At 35.7% G+C, this 26,663-nt stretch overlaps 1 protein-coding gene across 2 annotated transcripts in view; it reads right to left on the minus strand.

The window, feature by feature from the left end:
* Positions 1 to 310: 310 nt before the first annotated feature.
* FAM83B (family with sequence similarity 83 member B) overlaps positions 311 to 26,663 on the minus strand; it is an 80,237-nt gene continuing 53,884 nt past the window's right edge. For both annotated transcript variants that reach the window (XM_017658947.3, XM_037020824.2), the window contains exons 3-5: positions 11,671 to 11,835; positions 10,801 to 10,925; positions 311 to 4,583 (exon numbers count right to left, since the gene is read on the minus strand). In XM_017658947.3, the coding sequence (XP_017514436.3) occupies positions 2,282 to 4,583; positions 10,801 to 10,925; positions 11,671 to 11,835 (2,592 nt within the window). In that variant the 3' untranslated portion in view covers positions 311 to 2,281. The remainder of the gene's footprint in view (positions 4,584 to 10,800; positions 10,926 to 11,670; positions 11,836 to 26,663) is intronic.

The following is a 26,663-nucleotide window of genomic DNA, read 5'->3' on the forward strand; positions in this document are numbered from 1 at the left end:
CCAGGGTTGTTACTGGGAATATTTAATGAAGTATACATTTAACACTGGGTTCCAACCCTCCTGGCTTCCTAACCTAACAGATTTCTTTCCATAGCACAAAAGCAGGTTACAACTCACTCATGGTTCCCTCATTGTTAAGTCACATAAAGTCTTTGCTCCTTTCCTTGTGCCACAGGTGGTGTGACTGCATGTGTTCATGAGCACAGAGATGACAGTGAGAAGTGGTACCTGGCTGGCCTTCTCTAGAACGGTTTCAACCATTCATTCAAAGTCTTTCCTTTTAAAAAGGATCCTAGTATTATCAGGACCCTTTATAAAAGGTCTTTACTGCGTTTTCATAGCTTTAAATTATGACTAAATAGGACAAAGCCTTTTTGGTTTTTAATTACCTTTAAGTTCTACAGGAAAACTTGCTATATTTTAGTAATGCCTAATTCATTTCTCTTTATCCAGAAGGAGATGGAAATGGCTGCCTGGCAATTAAAACTGGCCAGCTTGGTAACATTCAGAAATTAATCTCAATTTCAATCCCTCATCTCATCTACTATGATTATTTAAAACCCTGTACATCTTTGTTACCTGGAAGAATTCAACTCAACCTTTTCGGTTGATTATTGAGTCAGAAAAATATAAACATTTTCTCAATTCTCAACAGTTTGGGTGATACAGCTATTACCACATTGCGAGGTAATGTCATATGACAGAATGTTATAGATGTTTTAGTACCATTACTTATTAGTTGTGTGACTTGAGACATGACCTTTCTGAGTCTAAGTGTCTTTATTACCTGATTCATCATCTATACATAATTGGGACAATGGTACCCACAAAAATATATTTACTGGGAGTTTAGATTCTAGCTCAAGACCTGGTCTACAGTAAGTGCTCAAAAATAGAGTGTTTCTCCCCACCCCCACTGTTGTGTTTTTCTCCTGTCATGTTTCCTAATGTTTATAAATACTATGGAAAAGAATTTTCAAGGTAAAGGTATTAAAATGCTATTATTTTAATTATTTAATGACATATATATTAATATTTGACTAAATCTTAAATTTCTAAAACAACAACATACTGCCCCAGTCAGCAACTTAGGAGATATTAAATAATATATTCAAAGTGTCATAGAAACACTTCACACTTCTCAAATGATGAATTGTTTCTTGAATTCTGTCCTCCGTGGAGAGCCAAGTTTTTATAATGGATATGGAGTCATTATTTCATCACTCTAAGAAAAGCAAAAGTATCTTATGATCTGAATATTGTCATCGAATTACGATACAGAAAGACTTAAAACGTTCAGCCAGACCCCATGATCCTAGAAGAACGAGGCAGGTGCCATTTCTCACTTTCATTGCCGTACTCATGAGAACACCGTGAGGTCACACCATTAGTGGCACAGGATATAAAAGAATAAAGACTTTTTTCAAGCAAAACACATAAGCATTGTCATACTAATCCAAGGTTTTAAAAAATTGCAGAAGTTTACATTTCTAAAAGCTTTCTTACATTAGAAAGAGAAGAGGAATAACTCAAGTTTTTCCAATTCCTGCTGGCTTGCTATAAGTTTGAAGGAAGGAATGACTATAAAATATTAGCAGCTGATGGGTGAGTGGAGTAAAGGCTCCCTTGGTCCAGAGTGGAAAGCAGCACATCCTGGATGGTTGTAGGACTGTTGAGTTCTATAATTTAAATTGAACTGCTGCCCAGCTAGTTGCATAGGCTCCGCAGGAAAATCAATAGAACATTACTAAAAACACAACATTATCCTGTAGAACTTAAAGGTAATTAAAGACTAAAAAGGCTTTGTCCTATTTTCTCATAATTTCAAAGTATGAAAACTCCAAAAAGACCTATTATAAAAAGCCCTGATAGTACTATGATCCTTTTTAAAAAGGAAAGACTTTCAACGAATGGTTAAAATCCATACACTATCTCTGCACTAAAGTTTCTAGTTAAGCCTTAAGATCTTCAGTCTGAAGAAAACAACTTAATTACCTTTTCTTTACCATTACAACTTAATTACCTTTTCTTTACCATTACCATTTAAAAATCATATACATAGAGACATTCCATCTATAGTGCAATTAAGTATAACTTTATCACACAGAACCACCTTACTGTACATAAGTATGTATGTTGGTAAACATATATATCATACCCCAAATTCTGTCCCTCTACAAATTGGTTGGCCTGTTACAAGAACTGACCACAGTGTTCTTTGGACAAATATTTATAGCCACATTCATTTTGTATTTTAATATCTATTTGCAATTACAGTGTTTCATTTATTTTTGTGGATGAAGTTTCCAAACTTCTGCATAAATCCTCGAAACTTGTTTTCATTTGGCTGGTAGGTGTGATAAACCCCAGTGTTGTAATTCAGCATTGGGCTGGACCTGCCATAACTATTGCCCAAAGTTGTGGATTTTATTTCTGGGCGGTGGATACCAGTGTTTGGCACGTGGCTCGTTGGCTGAATAGGGCTTTCGATCTTACAAAATGGCTCAAAACGACTGTAAACACGCCGATCAGTTGAATGAGATCTTAGTAGCTCACTGGGCCTCAGCCTTGGAGAAGCTGCTTGTTTCCTTTCTGGAGCAACAGCTGCATTACTCTCTTTTGAATCTTGGTATTGGATCTGCTCTGTGTTAAATCTTGGGGCAGAGGCATCTCCTGCCCTTTCCAAGAACCTGCTTTCAATTGGACCTGGAGAAGGTATTATTTTATTACTCTCATCAGATGGAGAACTCATCCCCTGAGATGAGCCAACGGTTACATCTTCCTTACTCCTGTGGATGCTGCCTTGAGAGTTTGAGGGGGAAGAACGCTTTCTTCTAGGAGATGAATCAACTTTTGGTTCTGATATTTTAAGTTTTTGATTGTCTTCAGTCTCAGAAACTAATGTGTCAGAACTACTGCACATTCTATAGAAGGCAGGTGTTTTATTTTTAGATAGAGTTTCTTTCTTTTCTGGGGTAAGGCTAAGTAATGACCTCAATTTCTGAGATCCCTTTTTCAAAAAACTCGGGGAACTCTTAACTTCCTTCTTTGAAGTGAGTTCTTTGTTAGGTTCCTCTTTATTCATATCAAGCAAAGCAGCGACGGAAATTGACTTGGTAGTAGTGTCACTGGGAGAGTCTCTCTTTATAACCTCCCCGTGCTCTTCCACACTATGGGTCACATTGTGCATGCTTTTAGAACTTTTCAGCAAATCCTCTTTGGGTTTTTCTGGTTGTCGAACTCGATTCCTGGTAAGGGTACTATATACATAATGCTTACTGTTTCCATGATCTAAATTGGCTTTGGAGTGGTCAAAGAATGGGAAACTTCGCCTTTTAAGAAAACTCTCATTTTGTTCATTCTTGAGATTTTCTGTCTGCTTGTTTCCACAGAAGGTGGCGTATAAGTAGCTGTTTGACTCTGCCTGGCCATTTGTAGTTTCATTTAAGGCTGTTGGTTGGTTTTCAGGAACCTGCAAGGTGTGCAAGTTTGGTGCCTCTGACGGGGATGGGAGCTTGGGGATTGGTTCTGGGGAGGGCCTGTCTGTCAATGGCTGTGCACTTGTAGGGGTGTCTGGGGCCTTTTTAGGTGTGTCACTTCCCTGGGAACCAATGACAGTTGAATTTGAAGAGCCAGTCGTACAACTGTTAACTTCCTGCTGCTCAGGTAGAGTTGGTTTAAACACAAAAGAGGAACGAAGCCGAGAATGAGTATAAACGGCATTGGCTTTCACATTCTCAGAACCATCATAGACCTCGAACCGGTCTCCCAGAGATGATCCATTTGAATCGGGTACAGCTTCTGAATGATCATTTAAGTAGGATTCAATTCTCCAGTTACGCAAGAATGACTTTGTGGTATGTTCAAGAGTTGGCATTCGTTGCTGCAAAAAGCGAATATGATTATCGGTCCCATTAAAAGACCTCCGCACATTTGAATTCCTTTCTGCAAGATTTGTTGTTTTTCTCTGGGCAAGCCGATGAGCGAAACTCTGAGCAGGTGTGTTGTGGTAGCCTGCATAGCCTCCCTGTGAGGAAGATGCCACACTGACACTATCTGAGGGCCTTTTCCATTTGCTGGGAGGATTCACGTTGCGATTCAGAGTCCTGCTAAGCAGCAGGTATGGTGTCGTTTCTGGCTGTTCCCCAGCATAGCTATGCCTCTTCCAATTTTCATTTACCTGACTGGGTTGATACTGACGGACTGCATTTGGGCCATTAAAGTTTGGAATAAAATGAGGCTTGTATCTGTGATTTCTTATGTTATATTTCTCATGTTCATTGACAGTATATATCCCTCTGTTTTTGAAGTAACCAGATTCTAGTTTATGAATTTTGTCTTGCCTACCAAAAAGGTTCCTTTGGCTGGAAACAGAAGCTAATGAAGAAACTGAACGCTGGTAGGTGCCATTCTCCCAGAGTGTTTTGCCATGCTTCACCCTCACTGATTCTTCCTGGACAAATGAACTGGGGACACAGGATCTGGCATAGAGAGTTCTAAATTCTTCGTCAAAGGACTCAACAAGTTGTCCTGTGATTATCTGCACCATGCTGAGGTGAGCTTTTTCAAATGACCACATATAGCTAGAAAATAAATAGGAAAATTTTAATTTGCTGTTAAAAGATTAGCTGCAATATATATCTCTACTAAAGCAAACATGTTATTTAATGCCAACAAAAGAGAATTTTCATTTGTTTTCCTTGGTCACCATAATTTAGAACATTCTTCAATCATTAAATGCTTGTAATATATTTATATTTTAATAACAAAGCAACTCAATTCTTGGCTTCGAATCTACCAGAATTTCTTACACTACTTTCCAAAAGTCCACAGAAAAGCCTGCTGAGCATTTTACAACTCTGCCTTCTAATATTTGTGGAGCAAAAAATGGTATTTCACATACAGCATCCTGGCAGGTTGCAGGCTAGGGTCAGTGGGGAAGTTGAGAGACTGGCTTCTTCTGAGCTATCCACATGAGGTTGGGCCTGAGCTTCCTCACGTCCAAAATGAGGACATGGACGGCATAATCGCTACAATTCCTCATAGTTCTAACATGTTATAATGCAAACTAGGTCCGTGCTAATATGTGTATTTTATCTCTGTGGGTTACTCAATAAGTATAATTTAGGATGCCAGGAGTTGTAAACAGAGACAGGATATGTAGGCGGCAGCCTCAGTCACTAAAGGGCATATACATCATCACACTTTATGTACACGGGATTGACAAACATACCATGCCAGTCAGAATGCCAATTAAGACCTTTCACTATAGCATACAATTTCTAGGAAATTAAAGCTTGTAACTACTGCATAGCACTTTGTGGAACTTCTAATCTCTTTCCTAGAATTTAGAAGTGACAGTTATCTTGAAGTTTCATACAAAATTTTAAATGTAGTTTTTAGAAATCTAGATAATGAGACATACAGAGTCACTGAGCTGAAAAGGAATTGTTAATATGCTAAGAACCAGATAATGTACATGGTATAATGGGGGTTAATACAAAAGGAAAAGGATACAGAGAAATTCTCCACAGTGAAGGAGCTTACTGTTTATATGGGGAAACGATAACAAAGACAGATGAAAATGTTAACAGAATGTTCACAGTATTAATTTAAAATACATAAAATATCATAAAAAGCAGTGTACAACTTAACAATCTCATTATTCTGATGTGTTTCATTGTATCTATTACTGAATGCATGCTATGAAGAACATTTACTAAGCGCTCTTTATGTACGTACACATGGTGGGCCACCAGGCCAACGTAAGAGAAATGGTACAGAAGTGAGTAATTAAAGGAATTTTCCACCCCACTAAACATAAGGATACAAAATTAGTTAGAAATGGGAAGTAAAGGAATTTGGTAGTCAGCTATCAAAGAGAAAATCCCTGGAGACAATGCAAGTCGAGCAGTATTTTGACAAGAGAGTAGATACCCAGATCTTCAGACCTGAAAGGTGTGGGAGAATAATTTGCATGGGAGAAGAAACATATGGAAAAAGGAAAGAAGCAATAATGGCCATGCTTTGGCTGAACACAGAAAACAAATTATATTTAGCTGAAGTAAGGAAACTACAAGAGATTGATGAACTAGCAAGGGAAATCTTGAAAGCAAAACAGAGAATTTGATTGTGGAGGATGTGTTTCCAAATTTGGATGAATTATGATCTAAAGAGATGTTTGGGGGATAATTTCTTTCAGTCACTATCTGTAGTACAGACTTGACAGGTGAAGGTTTGCACTTACATTGATGAGTAAGATAGTTTGAATGAGGTAGTAAGACTCCAAACCAGAGCAGAAACTGAGTAAAATGAGAAATTAAGTAAAATAATGAGCAAAATGTTGAGTCAGCAACAAGCAGAAAGAATTAGAATATCTGCAGGATATAAAGGATATGTACAGGTTATGAATAAAAGTGACCTCCAGGTGTTGAGCTCAGGAAATAGAAGATAACATACTGCTGAATAGACTGCAATTGGAAAAGGTTCCTGCTTTATAAATCAGGAAATAATACTGTAAAGTAATTTCAGGTAACAGAAAGACATTCAATTGGACATAATCAATTTAGAGATTAGTCTTGGGAAGCAATGAATAGCTCCAGATAAAAGAACTATTTATACTGACATTTAGTGATCTTGTTGTTAAGTTGCCAGGACCCCAGCCAAACACTCTACTGTAAACTCAACTGCCGATCAGTATTTCCCACACAATTTCTAATAAGCTTTATAGCCCCTCATTCTTAAATAACACTTAAAAAAATACTGGCAGACAAGTAAAAAACATTCAGAAGATTGCTTACAAAACTTGAGCAAAACAGAGAACAAAACAAAACAAAAAACAGGAAACAGGTACCTGGAGGAAATAGAGAAAAAGCACATACAAATATATATGAAACTACACACACATACACACACAGAGAAAAACTACAAGTAACATCCCCAAGGAAATAGAGGAAATAATGCATTTATAAAACATAAACAGGATGCTATAAAAGTGGTATAAGTAGCATATATTCAAAATATTTGATGGCTACATTTAAAAAGAAAATTATAATACAAGGTTTGGAAGATATAATTGAGAGAATCCCCCAGGCAGAATAATACTCCCCATCCCTGGATGGAGAATCAGAGAAAATAAAACATAATGAGAGCAAAAATCTAGTTAGTAAGAATTCCAGACAACAGAAAAATGAGAAGAAGAAATCTTTCGAAGAATAAGAAAACATCCCATAATTGAAAGCTATGGGTATTTGGATTGCGCAGAACAACAAATTTAACAAGGCCTAAACCTAGAAACATGATAATAAATTTGAGAATAGCACGGAATGAAAGGGAAATTTTTTTAAAAAGTTACATGGAAAGAATGGGAATAACAAGCATTTGAGACTTGTCCACATCAGTTCTGGCTACAGGACACCACCTTCAAATTCAGAGGAAAAGTGATGGAGTTCATCCCCAGTTAAACCATAAATCACTTAAAATTATGAATGTTTGGACTTTAAAAATCCTAATGGAAATGTTCCTGAGCACACTTGGGAGAAAATATCTGATGTAAAATCAAAAATGAGGAGAAAAAAAATGAGATTAAAAATGGGACTCAAGAAATTGTGGCTTAAGCTACCCAGAAATAGGGGAAATGCCAGAATCCCCGCTGTGCTGCAGGTTACAGACCCTACCAGTCCAGATTGGACATCACAGATTGCTGGTAGAAAATAAATGAACATTTGGAAAAGTTGTTCATGTGCTAAGAAATCTGCAGTGAACTAGAAAAAAAGTGGCATTAGATAATAGAAAACAAAGACAATAAAATCAAGACAAAAGGGTCATTATTAACTTTGTTATGAAAAGGAAACATTATAAATTGCTTGATGGCTCATCAGTGATCCATTCTGACACTTTCAGTAATGCAAACCCAGACTTCTCATTAAATCAAAAAATTTTGATAAAGATATATTGGCTGAATGGAGACCAGAAAGGCAAGTGGATATGGGTGGGCAGGAAATATAATTCTTTAATTATCATAATATAAAGTTGAGACAATAGCAAGCAGTGATAAGTTGAGAAACAGCAGTATAATCACATTATTTAAGAGAATGAAGTGGGTATCAGAAGAGCTAGCTAAAAGAATTAAATACTTGCATCTGGAGGTCAGGAAGCCAAAATGGATAGAGATGGAGAACAAAAACTACTGTTTTGTATTGCATCTCTTTTAGTAATATTTGAATTTTTAAAAATACGCACATGCATTTACTTAGATAAGAAATAAAATTACCTTGCTACTCTCACCCATTCCAAATTCCCTGTCAAATAGCAGTCATTGAGTTGGAAGGTGGTTATGAATTCACATATTAAAGAGTGGCTCAAAAACTCTCGAGTTCCTGGCTAGGGGTTATAAAGTGAAGCCCATGGGATGAAAGTAGTAAAGGGCACTGGGCGGATCTCCACATGTGGCGATCTGGTCAAAAAACGGCACGTTGGAGCCTACAGTGACATTTGTCTTTTGAAAGTAACTTTTATAGAGATCATAAGATTTTTAAAAAGCTTGTAAAACTGTCTCTCAGTCAAATTTGTGGACAAAACTTTACTAAATATCTTCCAGATTTTTCATATGAGAATTTCAAATTGGAAGGTATCCAATTTGAAATTTTATCTACATACATTGATAAAAAGTATCTAAATGTTTCACCTCATCAATGTTGGTATCACGATAAGGCAAAACACCTGTTGTCTGTCTTTTCCTGGTAAAACTGTCATCATGACGACTGAGCTGCCACCCAATGTGTGACTGCGGTGAGTACAGACACCAAGCCTCTCGAGAACCTGCGAGAGCTTGGAATATGGGGGCATTTTATGGCAAAGAATTTTGAACTAAAGAAGATATTCTGAATTTGCCTATGAGGAAAATTATAAGAGATGAAGCCTGTTTTTAACCAAAAGGAAGTCAATTTTAACCAGTTTCTATGACGACAGGTTCATACCTATTCCATTAGATCCTGTTAGGAAAGGTCCATAATGATCAGTCAGAAAAAAAAAAGGACAAGAGCTAACAACCATTAATTTTTTAAATAAATTTAAAACCAACATGAAATAATAAAGGGTAGAGTTGTTAGATAAAGAGTTTTGATGAATTTTTATAATCTGTGATCCTAGTATTCCATAAATAGTAATGTAAATTCTGCCCCTGGCTTATGAGATAGAGTTTTTGTAGTTGTTTGTTTTTCCCAATATCAATTCTGAAGTAACTCAGCTCTAGTCATCTCAACAGAGAGCACCTATTAATACCTATTGGTAGCAAAACAAAGTTGAGGTAAATTTATTGTTGAGGATAACCTTAAGAGCCAAGTTAAATAATAAAAATAGAAAGTATTCATTATGATGAGAGTAACTAATAAATAGCATTCTATATACATCAAATAAACTCCCAATTTTAATTAAAATTTCAATTAAAAACCCTCTAAAAAGAAGTGGACTAAATAAGCATATATAATTACTCTTCAAAAGGACTCATTAGTTTCAAGCACTAGTTGTAATTTCTGATCTTAACAAGCTTTCCTTTGGAACTCCAAATAGCATTTTCCAAAAATAGTCCCTGAGCTTAAGGAGAAAGTTAGCAGATAATAACAGTTAAAACTAAAATACTAGGCCTAAAATACTAGCTAAATTATGGGCTTTGGATGCATTAACTCATTTAATCCTCACAACAACATGAGGTAGGTTCTATGATTATCCTCATTGTACAGAGGAGCAAACTAAAGGGCCAACACATTAAGTAACTTGCTCCTCCCTGCCTATCCCTCCCACCGTCTTCTCGTGGACTTTTTAAGATCTTAAGATAAGGGCAAAAAGTTTCCCCTCACACTGTGCTTACATCTGCAGCTCTCCTGGCTTCTTCCTGCAGCGTTTAGTAATGAGTCTCCTCTGCCCAGGTGACCTAGCAGTGCACATGTTACTTGCTGGTGTTGGTATGTGCCCGTTGCTATTGCCTTACTGTGTATCCTGTTCAGGACTGATGCCCAGAATTTATAAGAGAGTATATGGCACAGCACTTCCACTCTGGAGCCAGCCAGTCCTGGACTGCCTCTGACCCTTAACTGTGGGGTTTTACACAACTTGTTTCATCTTCTGGAAATTCAGTATATCATTTATAAAATATAGATGAAAACAGCTGCCTTGCAGCTGAATTGTAAGGATTGGTGATGAAATACGTAAAATAGCCAGGCTAGAACACAGTACATATTCCACCAGCGGTTGCCTCAGAAGGTATCAGAGTAGCATCTGGGGCTGAGTAAACATGTCTAGTGTCAACTACGGCATTGTAAATAGCTGGACTTTTTAACATGCTTTTTTGGCAGTACTATAGCAACTACATGATAATTATCAGATTCTTAATAATACTCAAATAAGAAAAATCTATTTGACAGCCTTCTTCAAAGTGATAATAAGAAAAATCTATTTGACAGCCTTCTTCAAAGTGATAAACAGCTTCTACTTTTACAAACAGTTATTAAGTTCATACTATGTACTGTTTTCATAAGAAGCAAAAAACACTTTGTGCACCATGGAACTGAAGGGAACCTGGGATATTAATCAGTCCCCTCGTATTGGGGATGAAGAACTTGAAACCTACGGAAGTCATGTGACTTGCCCAATGTCTTCATGCTCTTTAGAGGCACCCAGAACTGCAACCAAGTCTCCAAGCTTCTATACAAGGGTTCTTTTTTTATTTTTAGGAAATAACTAAACAGATTACATTAAAATTTGAAACTAATAAATTCTATAAATGGTTGAAAATGATCTTACCTGTAGGATCCATACATAACTTTCTGGCAGTCAATTAATAAAAATTTTTGTTCTAGTTTTCCATGAAATTTTGCTCCTGTTTTTGAAAGATAATCTTGGCCTTTTACTGTTCGCACTCGAATATTCTAGAATAACATATACATACATAGTAAAAATGATGACTAGAAAGGGAGTATTTTGAAAAGTAAAATATATGAATTGATGTCAATATAAAACCTTACTACTAAAAAAGTATACTTGAAGTGATTTTCTTAAAACACAAAACAAAAAGCAGTGAAATTTTACAACATCACTTAAAAGGGAAATACTTAAAGAAAATATTTACTTAAAATACGTATTTTAACATAACTTAAATAGGAGATATTACTTTACATTTACACAGAATGGTTTCATAAATCACTTAGTGTCCCAAAGTAAAAGATCCTCTTGAGGTATAATAGCATGATGCCAAAATAACTAAAATTAAAATCCGCCTTCCTTTGAAAAAGCTGAATGTATCTGAAAACACTATGTCAAATGATTGTGATAAGCAACATCTGCTCAATGGGAGAATCACCTGAGTCAGTGGTTTCAAGATGGTGCATGCAAATCGGAAGCATTAATTATGACTGGCAGCAAAGTTAACTCAGAAGCTTAAGAGAAACAAGTACCATACAAGATCATCACAAAGACGTGTTTTCAGTCGCATTCCAAAAAGTACAAGGGGACCCTTCTGTGATAAATTATCAAACCACCTTATATATAAACACACACATACTTAGGATTTATTTTTGGAGTAATATTGCTTGACATGCTTTAAATTCAACTGAGCTAAAAAAGGCACACAACATTTTTGGAAAAAACACAAACACATACATATAGAATTCTTACCCTGAGACGCTGAATTTGACAGCCCTGTTTCTCGGTCATCTTTAGGAAATGATTAAAGTTGAACTCATCAAGCAGAATGTATACAGATATCCCACGCGTTGATGCCTCCACCATTTCTTTGAAAATATCCACATCTGTGAATATGTCCATCACTAAAGCAATGACCTGTTAAAGATAAGAATATGGAACAAATTAGAGACTCAATAAGGAAAGACTGAGTAATTGCTTGCTCTCGGTAAGAATAGGATAAAATAGGAAATAATTAAATACATAACACTTATAAATGTATACACAAATATTTGTGCAGTTTTCTAAAATAGAAGATAAAAATTATATTGAAAATAAACAAATGGCTATATACAGACTTGTAATACTAATAATCGGGTACTAGCTTGAAGTCAAAAGGAATCCGTATTTCAGTAGGATGTTGAATGAGGGGTGAATGAGAATCATGGATAGCAGGGGTACCTTTAGGGTAGATGGAGGGGACACATATTAGGAAGGTGGAAATGCATTCTACAATTTTTTATAGGAAACATTTCTGGGAAAAAGGAAGATTTGATGAACTAGCGTTAAGAACAAAAGTGTTAGGAAGATAGGACAGAAAAAAAAGAATCTTCTAGAAATAAAAATATGGCTAAGAAAGTGCCAAATATGAGAAAGGCTATAAGAAGACTTGGAGACCAGAAAATAAATACATTTGCCTAAAATTTTCTTAACAAACAGAGTAAGCAAAAGAAAAAAAAATGGAAAAGAAAGGCATTATGATTAAGAAGGTAAACACACAGAGAAAGATCCTAAAGAACAGGCCTCTAAAATGGAGAGGTCCAAGTTAACTGTTGTTAACTGGAATGATTATTGACTCTGAGAAACAATGGAAGTGAAATAATGTTGAAAAGAGGGAGACATTTGATTGATCACCTACTATGTGCCAGATAAGAAGGATAAAATCCCTGGCCTTTGTGAAGCTTACATTCTAGTGGGAGAAGAAACTGTAAGAAATAAATAGATAAATTATGTGATAAGCTCTAAGAGGATAAGTTTGTTGGGAAAAAAATAGAGCAGGAGAAGGGGGATCATGGGTTAGAGATCAAGGAGGGGTTTGGGTTTTTAGGGTGAGCGTCTTTCAGAACATGTCATTTGAGAAAGACATAATAGGAATTGAGGAAGTCATCAAAGTGGGTATTTTGAGGAATTGTGCTCAGGGCAGATGCAACCAGCAGCTGAAAGGGCCCTATGTAAGGAGCATGCCTGGGATACTCAAGCAACAAGGAAACAGTGAAATGAAATGAGAAGGGGAGAGAGTATTCACAGTGCCTTGAAGGCACTATAAAGCCTTCAGCGTTTTCTTTCTTTGTAAGAATGTAAGCTATGTGAGGCTTTTAAATTGAGGTAATAACAGGATCTAATTTATGTTGGGAATGGACTGCTCTGGCTGCTGTGTTAAGAGCAGACTTAAGATAGGAGATAGGGTACAGACAGGGAGGCCAGTTAGAACTATGGGAGCTATTCAAGTGGCAGGGGACAGTCGCTGGCCCTGCTCTTACTCACCATCAGTGACAAAGAGAAATGGTCAGATACTGGATATCTTTGAGCCAAAAGGACTTCTGGATGGATTGAATATCAGAGAAAATGTGAGAGAAAAGGGAGAAAAAGAGGATGACTCTAAAATGTTGACCTCACCAACCTGAAGGACCCAGTTGTCATCCACTGAGACAAGGAAGAATGCAGCTGCACCACATTTTAGGTATAAAATTTAAAATGCAAGTTATGAGCGCAGATATCCAAGTGGAATGCTAAATAGAAAAATCTAGGCCAAAGACGTCATTTGGGTATCGGTTTCATAGCGATGACAATTAAATCCAAGTCACCATGGAGACTGGATAAATAGAAAAGAAGACCAAGGACGAAGCCTTGGGACAAGAGGAGGTACCAGCAAAGGAGATGAGGAAACTCAGAGAAAGTGGCATCCTGAAAGCCCAGTTAAGACAGTATATTAAGAAGAACAATGTGCTTGAGTGTCAAGTCTTACTGCTACATCACGTAACACAAGGGTCAGGAATGACTGGGTTTAGGAATATACAGGTTGCTGATGACTTCCACCAGTGTAATTTCAGTGGAGTGGTAAGAGCAAACGTCTCATTGGAAGGGGTTTAAGAAGAAATTAGAGGATAGATACTGGCAACAGCACGTATAGTCAACTCCTTTTGAGTAATCTGGCTGCAATAAGAAGCAGAGAAATGGAGAGGTAGCTATGGGTAAAGCTGGGACAAGGGAGTGGTATTTGTTTTGTTTTAAGATGAGGGAAGTAGAAGATGTCTGTGTGCTCATGAAATAGTCCAGTAAAATGTGAAAATTAACGATGCAAGAGATGGTGAAAGGTGGGGTGGGGAAACAGAATTTCTCAGACAGAGCAATGTCTTTGAGTAAGCAATAAAAGATAGGATCTAGTGCAAAAGAAATTAGAGCACATGGAATAAAAACCAATAAAATATCATCTATAATATCAAGCTAGATGGATGCAGTCGCTGGTGTCTGAGCATGTGTGATACTGGTGGTATGGAAGCTAACTTCTAAGTGCATCCATTTTCTCAGTGAGCTGGGAGGCAAGGTCTTCAACTGAGAAGGAAAATATGAAATGATAATATAGCTTTGTATTTACTTCACATTATAATAGATGGAATGAAATTGGCACGTGAATTGATGAGTATTGAAGCTGGTTGATGTTATTGAGGGTTCTGCATGTGGTTCTCTCTACTTTTGAGATCTTCCACAGAATAAAGTTGTGACAAAAGAATTAAATAAAGGAGTGTTGGATACTAGTAAGTACCAGAAGGGGTGAACCAGAACTATAGTAGAAGTGGTAGCCACATGGGGATGGATACATGAACTAGGATATACAGGAGCTGCAGCAATACTATCAAGGCTGTGATTAGAAGTCAGTGGCTGAAGCATATGTAAGAACAATAACAGCAGGAGAGAAGGGCAAAGAACTGGTCTTTAGAAGGCTCTCTTACATGTGTATTGAAATGGCCAAGAAGTGAGATAGGACGAGTGTTGTAAAGAGTGACAGAGACCAACAGGACAAAAACTGTGCAGAAACAAGAGGGAACGGAATGATGTGCAGATAGACACATGGCAACAACAGCGAGAATAATGTAATGGATACATTGTGAATATCTAAGAAGACAAAAAAAGTCAAAAACAATATATAAATTCATTATTTACTCCAATAAGATATTCAAATGTATTACTGAGCCATCTTAAATCATACAAGTTGATGACATTCTTCAAACTCTATGTGAAACATAGTTCAATCAGACTTTCTTCTAGAAAGTACACCTTCAAGAACTTTTTCTGGTGGCCCTGCAGGATTCTTTTCTTATTTAAAAATGGTATGAGGTCCCAGAAGGGAGAAGGGAGTGATAACAACCCCACCCATGCCTTGTGCATATCCTTTATAAAACAATATGTGAAAAACCATCAAATCACATCCACAATTATCAATTAATGAACTAGGAGGACATTAAGATAAAGAAAATTTCCATATTATAAACTTATTTTATGCATAACTTCTAAATATATACTTCTGGAGCAGTCTAGCACTATTTTTTTTAACAAAAATTTTTTTTTATATAAAGAAACATTAACTATTTTGTTTTAAAGAAAAAGACATTATTATACAGCATGGTATTCTTTAAGAAATTAATCAACATATCTAGAGAATTTAGTTTTAATTTGCCAGAGAGTCTCATGTACCAAATTACTTGAGACTTTGGAAACGAACAAAAACATCAGGACAAATAAAGGTTTTTGTTTGCAAAAAGTAATTGAAGTGACTCAGCCCATGGCTGATTCTAGTGTAGCAAAAGTAGAACAAATAAGATCTCTTGCATGACAGATAATACACTAAATCAGGATCCAAAAGATTACATGACACTCCTTTGAAAGGCTTATCTGATGTCAACAGAGTCAGGTAGCTTATCAGGAATTTTGGTTTCCTGAGCCCTCACTAGGTATAATGAAAAATTATATGAAGTCTACAGAAATATTTCAGCTGCGTCAAGAAAGGTAAATAAAATGTACCTCTTTTCTTATGGTGGGTTACATTCTTGGAAAAGAATAACAATTAGCAATGAGGTATGCCTTATTTGAAGGTATTACATTTCCAGTAAGTTAACTAAATCATACTGTGTTGCAGAAATGACCACAATGACTACATGCAATGAAAGAAAAATCACCTATCTGATTAGCATAGGGTTTTTCAAAAGATACATCAACTGATTCCTAAGGCAATACAGATACTAGTTATATTATCCATTAAACTACCCTGACTTTAGATACCATTTAAGTTCTTCACTTGCTTCATTAATTCTTGTTTCATTCTTGCTTCATAAATTGAAAAAGTAAAAAATAAATGCATTCATCAGTAACATGAGACTTAGAAATTTTTAGAAAGACAGTCCAGGTCATTTTTCAGGATTTGAATGAAATTTGGCACCTTTCAGTAGTTTGAGAAAACCTGACTCACAGACATTTGTTTTCACTTATTTCTCTTACAGCAGTAAATTTTCCTAAAGTGACCCTGACACTGGAAGTCACACTGAATTAAAATAATATAAATACTAAAAATTAATTTCTGATAAATTCATATTGATGACACAATGTAAGGACAATCAGGAGAGTACATAATCAGATGTTAACTAATAAACTATAATAGTAATTCAGAGAAAGAAAAAAATGCTACATATATACATCTGGTTGTTAGTAGTAGGTACACAGTAGAATGCAAAAGACTACCAGGTCTTCATGGATAAGCCTTAAATAATGAATAAAGATTATTTTTAGCTATCCAAGCTAGAAGGGTAATATTGCAAAGACATAGAAATAAAGATGAGAATGAAGATAACAGTAATATTTTAATAAATGTTTACTGAATTAAGCTAAACACAAAGATCATGACATTAATGAATATGGAATAAATTTAGTTAGGATTTACACATATTATGAAGGGTCTTGAAAATCTGACACATTTAGATTTGATCTGGAGAGCAATATAAATTCTGAAAAAAAAATTTGGTCAAAATAGGGTCTTCGGAAAATGTACCTGATAACAATACTCATATTGAAAATATCTAAATTCTATGAAGTCTCATTGACTCAAGAAGACTACAAAGTCCTCTTTATTATTTTTATTGTAATGTTCATTTTTATAAATGCACTGAAATATTTAAAAAATATGAAGTAGAAACCAGTCATAAAAAAAGATGAAAAAAATAAACAACTGGAAATCAATAATAGATTTGATAGAAAATGTTCATCGCAATGTTGACATTGAATAATAACATTTCCTTAGAAATATGCTTCACCATCTTCAGAATGTTAATTTTGAACCCTATCTTGTTTTTCCCATTGCAATCCATTAGGATAGAAAGCCATTAGCAATATGCTTTTATATGACCTAGATACTTAGTGAAATGTAAGTATACCTTGGGTTAATGTTCTGTAGTCACAGAACTGTCATTATCACCCTCAAAGTAAAAAAAAAAAAAAAATGGAGTGTCATACCTTTTCGGCTTCAAAATACTAAGCACCATTTGAAAGGAGTCAGACTTGCTTGGTAATTGCCTGCATGATACAGGTGGATTTACTTTCTTCAAACAAAAGAAAAACTAATAAGGAATTTCAAAAAAATAAAATCAATAGAGCTCTATAGTAACTGTATTTATAATAAAATTCAACACAACTAGAAAACTTTAAGAACTGAATAATAGAAATCAAAGTAAATGATCACTTAGGGAATATGTTATTTCTGAGCCTGTAAAGCCTGTCAAAAGCAATATCCCTAAATGCATTTCAGTAAAAAGAGAGGCTGCTATTAAATATTTTTGGCCCTTATCCTTCTGCAGCTTAAGTACAAGTGTTCATCCCATGTGAAATTTTATATGTATTCTATGAACTATCATATTGTTTAATCGGTTACAGCTTTATATTATGCATACCTTAATTTCTGCAGATATTTAAGCATCTGAACTAACAGCTATATCAATGTATCAACTGGTTCAGTCCACCGAAAGTTGAATGACCTTGGGGAAGTCATGGAAATGATTCTGAGTCTCATGACCTCTATTATATATTAAATAAGCCAGAGAAGATCTTGCAGTTCTAAAATTCTATGTTTCAATAACTCTTCTTCCATTCCCAACTATCCAACAATTGGTTAAAAAGTACATTGTACCTACTTATAAAAAATCTCACCAACCACAATGTGGTAAAAGTGAACAAAAAAGTTGATACTGTAATAAAAGTCAGCAGAGAAGTAAAGGGGAGTGCCTGGGCTCTGTTAGGGCTACAATTATTAGTATGCATGTTTGAAAATGCAGTAGAGAAACTGCATCAGTGATTTCCCACATTTTTACATCTGTTAGTAGATTGAAAGTACTGATACAACCAGTTACAGACTGCATGTGCCTCCGCAAATTCATCTGTTGAAATATACTCCCCCAAAGATATGTTATTTGGAATTGGGAACTTCGGGAGGTGATCAGGTCATGAGGATGGAGCCCTCATGCACAGGATTAGTGATCTTATAAAAGAGACCCGAGAAAGATCTTCACACCTTCTAAGCACGCCAGGACAGTGCAGAGACAGCTGTTTATGAACCAGGAAGGGGGTCCTCACCAGACACTGAATCTGCCAGCATCCTGACCTTGGAGTCCAAAACTGTGAGAAACAAACTTCTGCAGTTTAAGCTACTCAGTCTATGGTATTTTTGTTAAAGTAGCCTCAACAGACTAAGACAACCATAAAAATGAATTATATTACCTTTGCCATATTTAAGAAAAGTCTTCTATCAGCTCTGTGCCAGTGGGCAACTTTGCTTTTTAAAATAGCTTTTACTCTAATACTTCACTGAATTAGGAGGAAGGAAAGAATGAAGTGCAGGTCTAAAAGAAACTGAAAAGAAGGGCCATAGTCTTTTTACTACTATCACAATTCAGTCCTCTGCCAAGTCCTCATTTCCCCAGCACTTCCCAAAAAGTGACTTTTCTGGAGACCTGAGGCAAGGGTCCCTAGCATAAGCCCCCAAAACCACGACATTAGAGGATCTCGGTGGAGTTGTTAGAAGTAGAAAAATGAGCTCAGTACTTCCCAGGCTATGTGATCACAGAAACAGTCCACCTGTCAGAGCCTTAGAAGGAGCCTTGAGGAGAGTCACACTTAGTGGCTGGAAGAGAAGAGGGCAGCAGAGCTGATTCTGTTCCACGAGCAGTTACAATGCCCCTACCTTTGTGCACAACTCAACTCGTGGAATGTCAGAGAGATGCTCTCTTTCAAATACAGACTAGTCCTCTGTCATCAGAGCACTAGAAATGCTAGTCTAGTCTGCTACAGAAGAATCAGAGCCACATTTTAGTTAAAATCTAACATTTGTAAAAATAGAAAGTTATATTTATATATTAATTTAAAAGAAATAATAGATTTTACTAGAAAACTAAAGCATTCATTATTTTTCAAAGATAAAGTACATGCTGTATAGTACACTAATATTTCAAGGTACACAGGTATATAGTACAGGGATACAGTGGCATTACTTTACCAGGGATGTATTAAAATACCAACATACAATATTTATGTGTGACTTCTTATTTTACTTCATCCTGAACTTCTGTCAAACATGTAGAAAAGGTGAAAGAATAATACAATGAATATCCATACTTAACACCAATATTTGTTAAAATTTTGTCATATTTGGTTTAATTTTTTGTGTGTAAATACATTAAAAGATTTGGATCAAAATTCAGAATAAAAACTGAGGTCAGTTTTACTATTGCTATAATTTTCACCCAGGGTTTGGGAGAAGGCTTGGGGTGAACACATAAAGCAACTTGCTAAAATATAAGATTTATTTGAGATCAAAAGCCATTCATTAAAAGTAATAAGCATTTCTTTACTTAATTTCATAATAGCTTGCTATTAGCCTTTCAATTTTGCACTAAAGTTGTATGTGCAATTGGTTATTTCTAATGGTGATATTTAAAAGAAATCTTAGTATGAAGAAAATGAGTTTACTACAGTAACTATAAATTTAAGTCATTAATTTGAACAAGTGAAACTATTCAAAATAGTGACCTAGGAGGTAAAATATGGTCAAGGGTAGATCGTTGTTATATTTTTAATTTTCTTTGTCTTTTTAATTTTCACTAATCATGAGTATGAGGATGGCATTAATATATTTTATAAATTATTTTAAATTTGTGAGGAAGCCATTGAGAAAGAAAGAATTAGGAGTGGAAATTTTATTTTACAGTCATTTTAGAGTCTTGTCAAAATGTTAATTCTAAGTAAAACCTCTATATTACACTAAAACATATTTGATCTTTCTGAATTATTGGACTAGGTGGGTATTTCCATAATTAACTCCTCCCAACTTGAGTAGATTTACTGTGCTATACCTAGCTCCCAAGGCAGGTATAACTGAAATATAACAGATGTTCAATAAATTTTTGTTGGAATGCAGTAGCCACATGGTGTCTGCTCTCAAGGAGCACACAGTTTTTATAAGAAATTCATTCATAAAACTATAATCAATATGATACTGCTATAGTAAAATTATGTCAAGCTACTGTAAAGGAATAATTGTTTCTAAGAATTATATGTCATCAGTACCTGTAGCCTACAATAGGCGAGGTAGCCACTTAGATCTTATTAATAAGGGAATAAGGCTATCTTCTAAGAATGAAAAGTCAATAGATAGTGGATCAAACTACTGGCACAAGGAGTCCCTTATCAGAGACAGTGGGCTCTGCATGTATGACTAGAGCCATCTGAATGAGAGCAGCATATTCAAAAGTAGATGTTTCAACAGCACAGTGTAGCACTTGGATGGTAAGCTGTGGAAATAGTCACAGAGACAAACATTGCCCATGTTCATTTAAGTACTTGTCCAGAGGGGTGGGTGGGTGACCAAAGGCACAAACTTGACCTTTTTATAATGATGGCCAGATATACTTGGTTCAGCAACAGCATCTGATTTTGTGGCTATCAAGTATATTGGGTTTTACTATGTAGCCTGCTACAGAGAGAGAACGAGCCGGCTGCCTAACTCAAATCTTAGGATGGGGAGCCCTGACAATTAACACTGTAACATGGCATTCTATGGTCAGACATCAGGATTCCAAACCTAGCCAATATGAATTTTCTTTAAAGAAATGGATCGAGCTTTTAATGCTTAAATGTAAGTTCCAGAATCTAGTTTTTGGCAAACTAACTAGCATAACATTATTTCTTGAGACCTCTGGGAGATCTTCCTTACTCTGTGGCATAATCATCCTTGGGCCTGGGGTAGCTATGATCTTGTCTGAATTTTTGCAATAAAAGGGGTATCTGTCTCGAAGAAAGTAGAAAGAGAAAGTGGGAAGAAAGGAATAAGAATCCAGGTGAATTAGGAAAATTGTAGAAGAGTCCATGAGGAGCAGGAAAGACTGGAGCAGCTAGTGATCCCGTTTTGCAGGGACAGGACATCTGCTGAGGAGTTAGCCGAGGACTAGAAAGACTGTAATGATCAATTTGGCCTGAAGTGTAAGAGAAGTCCTTGAATGCCAGGCTAACTACCAGTTCCACAGGCACAATGGGGTAGCATTTTATAGCCAAAGAATTATGTTATTAAAACAATACTTAAGATCAATATGTTAGTATATATGGGAAGAGTGGGAGATTGGAACAGGTACTACCAAGCAGAGAAGTTAGGGAGGTTCAGTCCTAATGTTTCATGTATGTATAAAATCCCAATGTAGACAAGCGGGAGCAGGAATAAAACTGATGGTGATAAAGTTGTAAAGGATTATTTGACAAGGCTAAATGGCTGAGTGCTTGTGGAAGACAACAGAGAGGGGCTAGTTAGGGATTTTTAGGGACAGTAGACCTTAATTTACATGGAGAACTATTGTACCTACATGATGAATTATAAAAATATTGAATTCTGAAAGCTGAAATTCATTCTTTTTTGTAAGGAAAGCCAAAACAATGTGATGAATGGCATATTAAAAAGTTGTGTTCTTTGCTTTTTTCTGTCTACCATATACCCATCTATCTATCTGTCTATCCATGCATGCTTTTCTTTCAACCATTTTTAGGTGTAACTCTGGGGAGAGGAAATCCCAGGACAAAATACCTCTAAAAGCAAAATCAGTCAAAGGGAGAAATAAAGTTTAAAATCTGTTTATTGTTTACAAACTGCAGTCTGGGGCAGTCTCTTTCTTGTGTCTAGGAGAGGCAAAACCAATCCTCCCCTTAACCTCTCAGGTTAAGATCAGCCCTTGGTTGCCCAGGTAATTACCCACTGATATGGCGATGAACTACTCTCCACCCCTGAGAAACACCTGTTGATATGCAGATGTACTAAAGCCAGGCAAGATATTCTGGAAATATTACAATTTTACCCACATTAGGCATACACAACAAGGTTGGCAGACACCTGAAATAAAATGGGAAAGAGGTGATTTGGTTGATGGCATCAGATCTTAGTGGGATCAGAAGGGGATAGGATGAGCATGGGAGGAAAAGTTTGCCTTAGAATTACGTTATGTATAATGTGCTAAGACTATAAAGAAGAAGAGAATGGATGACAACTAAAAGACTTGTTTTGATGGCATGCAGGGTACAGTGAGATGGCAAATGTTTTTCACTTGGGCTACAGTAATAAGACAGATTTCATATTTTACTAACAGGTATTTTATTTTCAAGTCTTCAGTAAAATGATTAAAATCTCATTGTTATGATCTTCATTTTCTCTGGTGGGGAAATTACAAAGTATAATTTATTTCCCTAAAGCAGGTTTATAAAAGGAACTTGTTAGGATTCTAGGTTGAAAGCCTGTTTCTGTTTATTTCATATTTTACATCTGAATATAAAGGTTTTATCAAAATTGATATTGCCTTTATCAAAAGCTGAAATAACCACATTTATTCCTACCATTTTCATTAGATTAAACCATATTGTTTTATTTATAAAACTAAGGAAGTTCCATGTCCTTATATATCATCCTTGATTGATATTCTACATAAATATGTTATTGGAAAAAATGAAATATGCTCCGTGTAAATATATCCTCAAGCAGCCAGTAAAGCTATAAATATAGGCAAAATGAAAGTCAATGATTAAAGTAGAGGAACGGCATGATGTGGACAAAAAAGGAGAAAACAATACAAAATTCTCTTGGAGTACTACATTAAAATTTTGGTACTATACCAAATATATAAAAGGCATTTTAAACATCATTTAAACTACAAGTATTTCCAAGGGGCCAAATCATTTCATGTTTTATATACATAAAGACACAAACAACATTAGAAAGGCTCTTCCATTATAACGAAATTCAAGTTGGAGTTTCAATTTGGGCAGTGACATATTTTTGAAATAATTAAAATATGCCTGTAATTTAGGTTTCTTGAGATTTCATTTTTGGAAATAGGTCACATGTTAAAGAAAATTACACCAGACAGGCATTAAAACATTCAGATAATCATAACAGAGGAAAAAAATGATCTAAATCATTAAAATGTGGCAGTTCAATAGGAAATCTAACCTTAAGGTTTTATACTGAGCTGATCAAATGCAATAGGAATCCTGCCAACTGATAAGGGGTCCACAGTAATTTGTCCTCTGAGGGGAATATAAAAAAGGGTTATGCAAAATACTCTTGTGAATTTAAATATCTGATAGGAGGTAACAGTTCTAATTAAATTTTTAGTTCTAAATTCAATTACAATTCATGAGCATCTAGAAAGGACTCCCAACCTCACTTCTTCAGATAGGCTAATTATCCAATTAAATCATCTTGCTATTTTTTTTAGACTTCCTGTTGGATTGCCCTCCCCCTTTTTTTTTACATTAATTTCAAATTTCCTAGTAAGAATTTAGGGGCACTTCCTTCAATTCTAGTATCTGTATCAGAAAGTAAACAAGTGCTTAAACAATAATCTTATGAAATAAAAATGTTATGAAGTACTTTTCTATTACACACACACACACACACACATATACCCAGAGTCTGTCGCATTCTCTTCACCCTCAGAGGGAAAATTTTAAGAAACAGACTAAGAAAAATAGCAATATTTTCACAATTATTCCAGAGACAGGGGCATTTTTCCTTATCTTTGCATATCCATGTTTTTATAAAACTGAGCTAATTTTATGTAATGTTATATGCTATATATTGATCATTATAGAAAAATATTCTATTATACAAACTGTCATGACATCACATGTTCAGGAAAGATAGTTCTCTGAAATACAAAAATTCAGAAACCTAATTGGCAAAAGGAATTACATCATTCAGAGTTCTGGAAGGAAAACAAATTTCCCTAAAAATTTTCAGTGTTGACAAATTTATGAAAATACTATTTATGGAAGTGTGGGCCTGCTTAAGGGACCCAACACAGGAGCCAGAAGCCTGACACTTAAGTGGGGAGTAAGCAAGGGGAAAAAAAAAAGAAAGCAAAAGTGAGCTTCTCTCTTTCCTATGTTTCTGCTGCTCCTGGTTCCCCCCCACCCTGCCCCCACCTCCACTCCCCCACGTAACTGGAAGCAAGTAAGCCCAGGTAATATGATCTATGGCATCAGTTTTTGAAAGCCAAGGAAGGGCAGAAAAGGATGGAAAGATTTGATAGGAGTCATGGTAAAGTATAATATGCTCAGAGATATAAATCAGAGGCCAGAATTCAGAAAGATTTAGGAAACAGGTGACAAAAATAAAATGTGTCAGTCAACTAGATGTCAGGCTGCATGAGGAGAATGCATTTATGGATGACTTCCAGATTTCTGGGTTGGGTGACTGAGTAGCTGGTCTTGTCAATGACAAACTTGGGCAGATGGAGTTGGAAAGAATGAGCCTGGCTTCGGGTCTGCCGAGCTTCAGCCATCGATGACATGCCACACCGAGGCAGAAACCCTTACAGGCTGCGCGTTATCAGGGTCTGGGATTCAAGAGGAAGTTCCTGGCCTTCAGTTTCAGATTCCCATTCTATCTTTCAGATTATTTAAAAATAATTTATAACATCAAATGCAAAGTCTTTACAATGGCATTCAACATCTATCATGATCTAAAATACCTTTTCCTCTTAGTTTCATACCTGACTGTATACTCCATGCACCCAGCTGCGAGGACCATGTTCTTTCACCAGTTTTCATTTCATGCTTATGCAGTTTCTTTTCTTTTAAATCCCCATTTCCTCTTTCGTGAAAATCCAACTCATCTTTCAAGGCCTAGCTTGCCTGCAGGCCCCTTTCACAAAGCCTTTGATTATCTCCTATACCTAAATTAACTTGATCTTCATTTCTGTTCCACTGACAGTTTAGTGATACTTGTAGCATAGCATTTATTTTATTCAGCCTTGTTGCTTTCTTATTACTTTAAAGAGAGTAATCAGCTACCAGAGGGTGGAGAGTACATGCCCCAGCCATCTTTGTGTCCCCATCAACTTACCAATATAATTCAATAAAATTTACTGAACTATTCATTCCTGTTTCTCCAAAGCATCAAGTGTAGTTATTGTCAAATAATATGCAAGCAAATATTTTTAAATGGATATTTATATTTATTTTCTTTTTTTGAATTCCTCAAAACTCTTGTGATTTTCTAATAAAATGCTATCTCAGAAACCTCTCCTGGTACATTTCATTTAAAACCTACAGTGTTCTAGGAAGGAGGTGGGTGGGAGCATATGGACTGTCACTATAACGAGTTTACTGGTCTTCTGTTTCTAGGCAATATTTTATGCATGTATGCTTGCAGGAAATAGCTAGAAGACTCCGAAAGATCATCTGCCTGTTAGTCAAATGAAATGTGTCCTGAAATATATTCTAAATGCCATATGAATAATGTAGAAAACATGGATCCTAGTAAGTGGGGAATAACTCTTAACACTGTGGAAAGTGTTAACAGGAATTACATTTCCCAAAATAGCTCTATACGTTGGGCTAGACAAGTAGTATGACACACCAATGACATCAGCAACAAAGACCTACAGTTACGGAAACTAAGATATGCATTTAAGATCACACAGTAAGTGATGAGGCTATGACCAGAACTAATTTTCTTCTAGTACAGGACTCTACAACTATGCCACATGACCTCAGCCCCTGCCTGAATCAGGGGGAAATGAGTGCACATGAGGGGTTTCCAAGATATGGTGACTATGTCTTTTGCTAGATCTCAGACTTATGGTCAATGCTTAATTGACAATAACAGGCCAAGAATAGTTTGATGCAGAGCTTCATTTCTGAAATACAACTGTGCCCTATGTTCTGAATCTTCTCTGAAAGTTCTGACCATCTCCATGATATTGTCACTGTTAGCTAATAGCCAATTCCACTTCTTGTCTCTAATCTATGCAGAAGACAATATGGAACAGCATCTTAGTCTGAGAAGCTCTATTCCAGATGTATATAAGCCTATTATGGATGATTTCCAACATCACAAATAGCGCAGTAAGTTTTTTGAAATATGAAATTATCAAAATTGAGACTGCCTTTATCAAAGACAAATAATCACATTTATTACAACCATTTTCATTAGATTAAACCATATTGCTTTATCTATAAAATTAAGGAATTATTCCAGTATCATAAATTATATGAGAGGTGAAAATTATGACTAGATATTATTTTTAAGAAACTATAGCCACAGAGTGGTTATTTGAAAACTCCATCTCATTAATTAATTTACAAATCACAAATCAAGTAATCAGAATAAATCATATGTTCATCCATGTTCAAATTCACACAATATTTACATAGCACAGGTTTCAGAGTGTTTATTTTATAGGAGCTTTTCTCCTTGGTGGTAGAACTATACTTTAGGAATATTTCTCAAAATGGAAGAACCTTACCTATTAAGAAATCAGTGCTGCCAAAGTACAAATAGAGTAGCTTATGAAAGAAATCGCTTCATTTCTAATAAGGAAATAGAGGAAAAGAGAAAGTAGGATGAG

Source organism: Manis javanica, chromosome 16, assembly GCF_040802235.1.
Source record: "Manis javanica isolate MJ-LG chromosome 16, MJ_LKY, whole genome shotgun sequence".
Classification (NCBI taxonomy): Eukaryota; Metazoa; Chordata; class Mammalia; order Pholidota; family Manidae; genus Manis; species Manis javanica.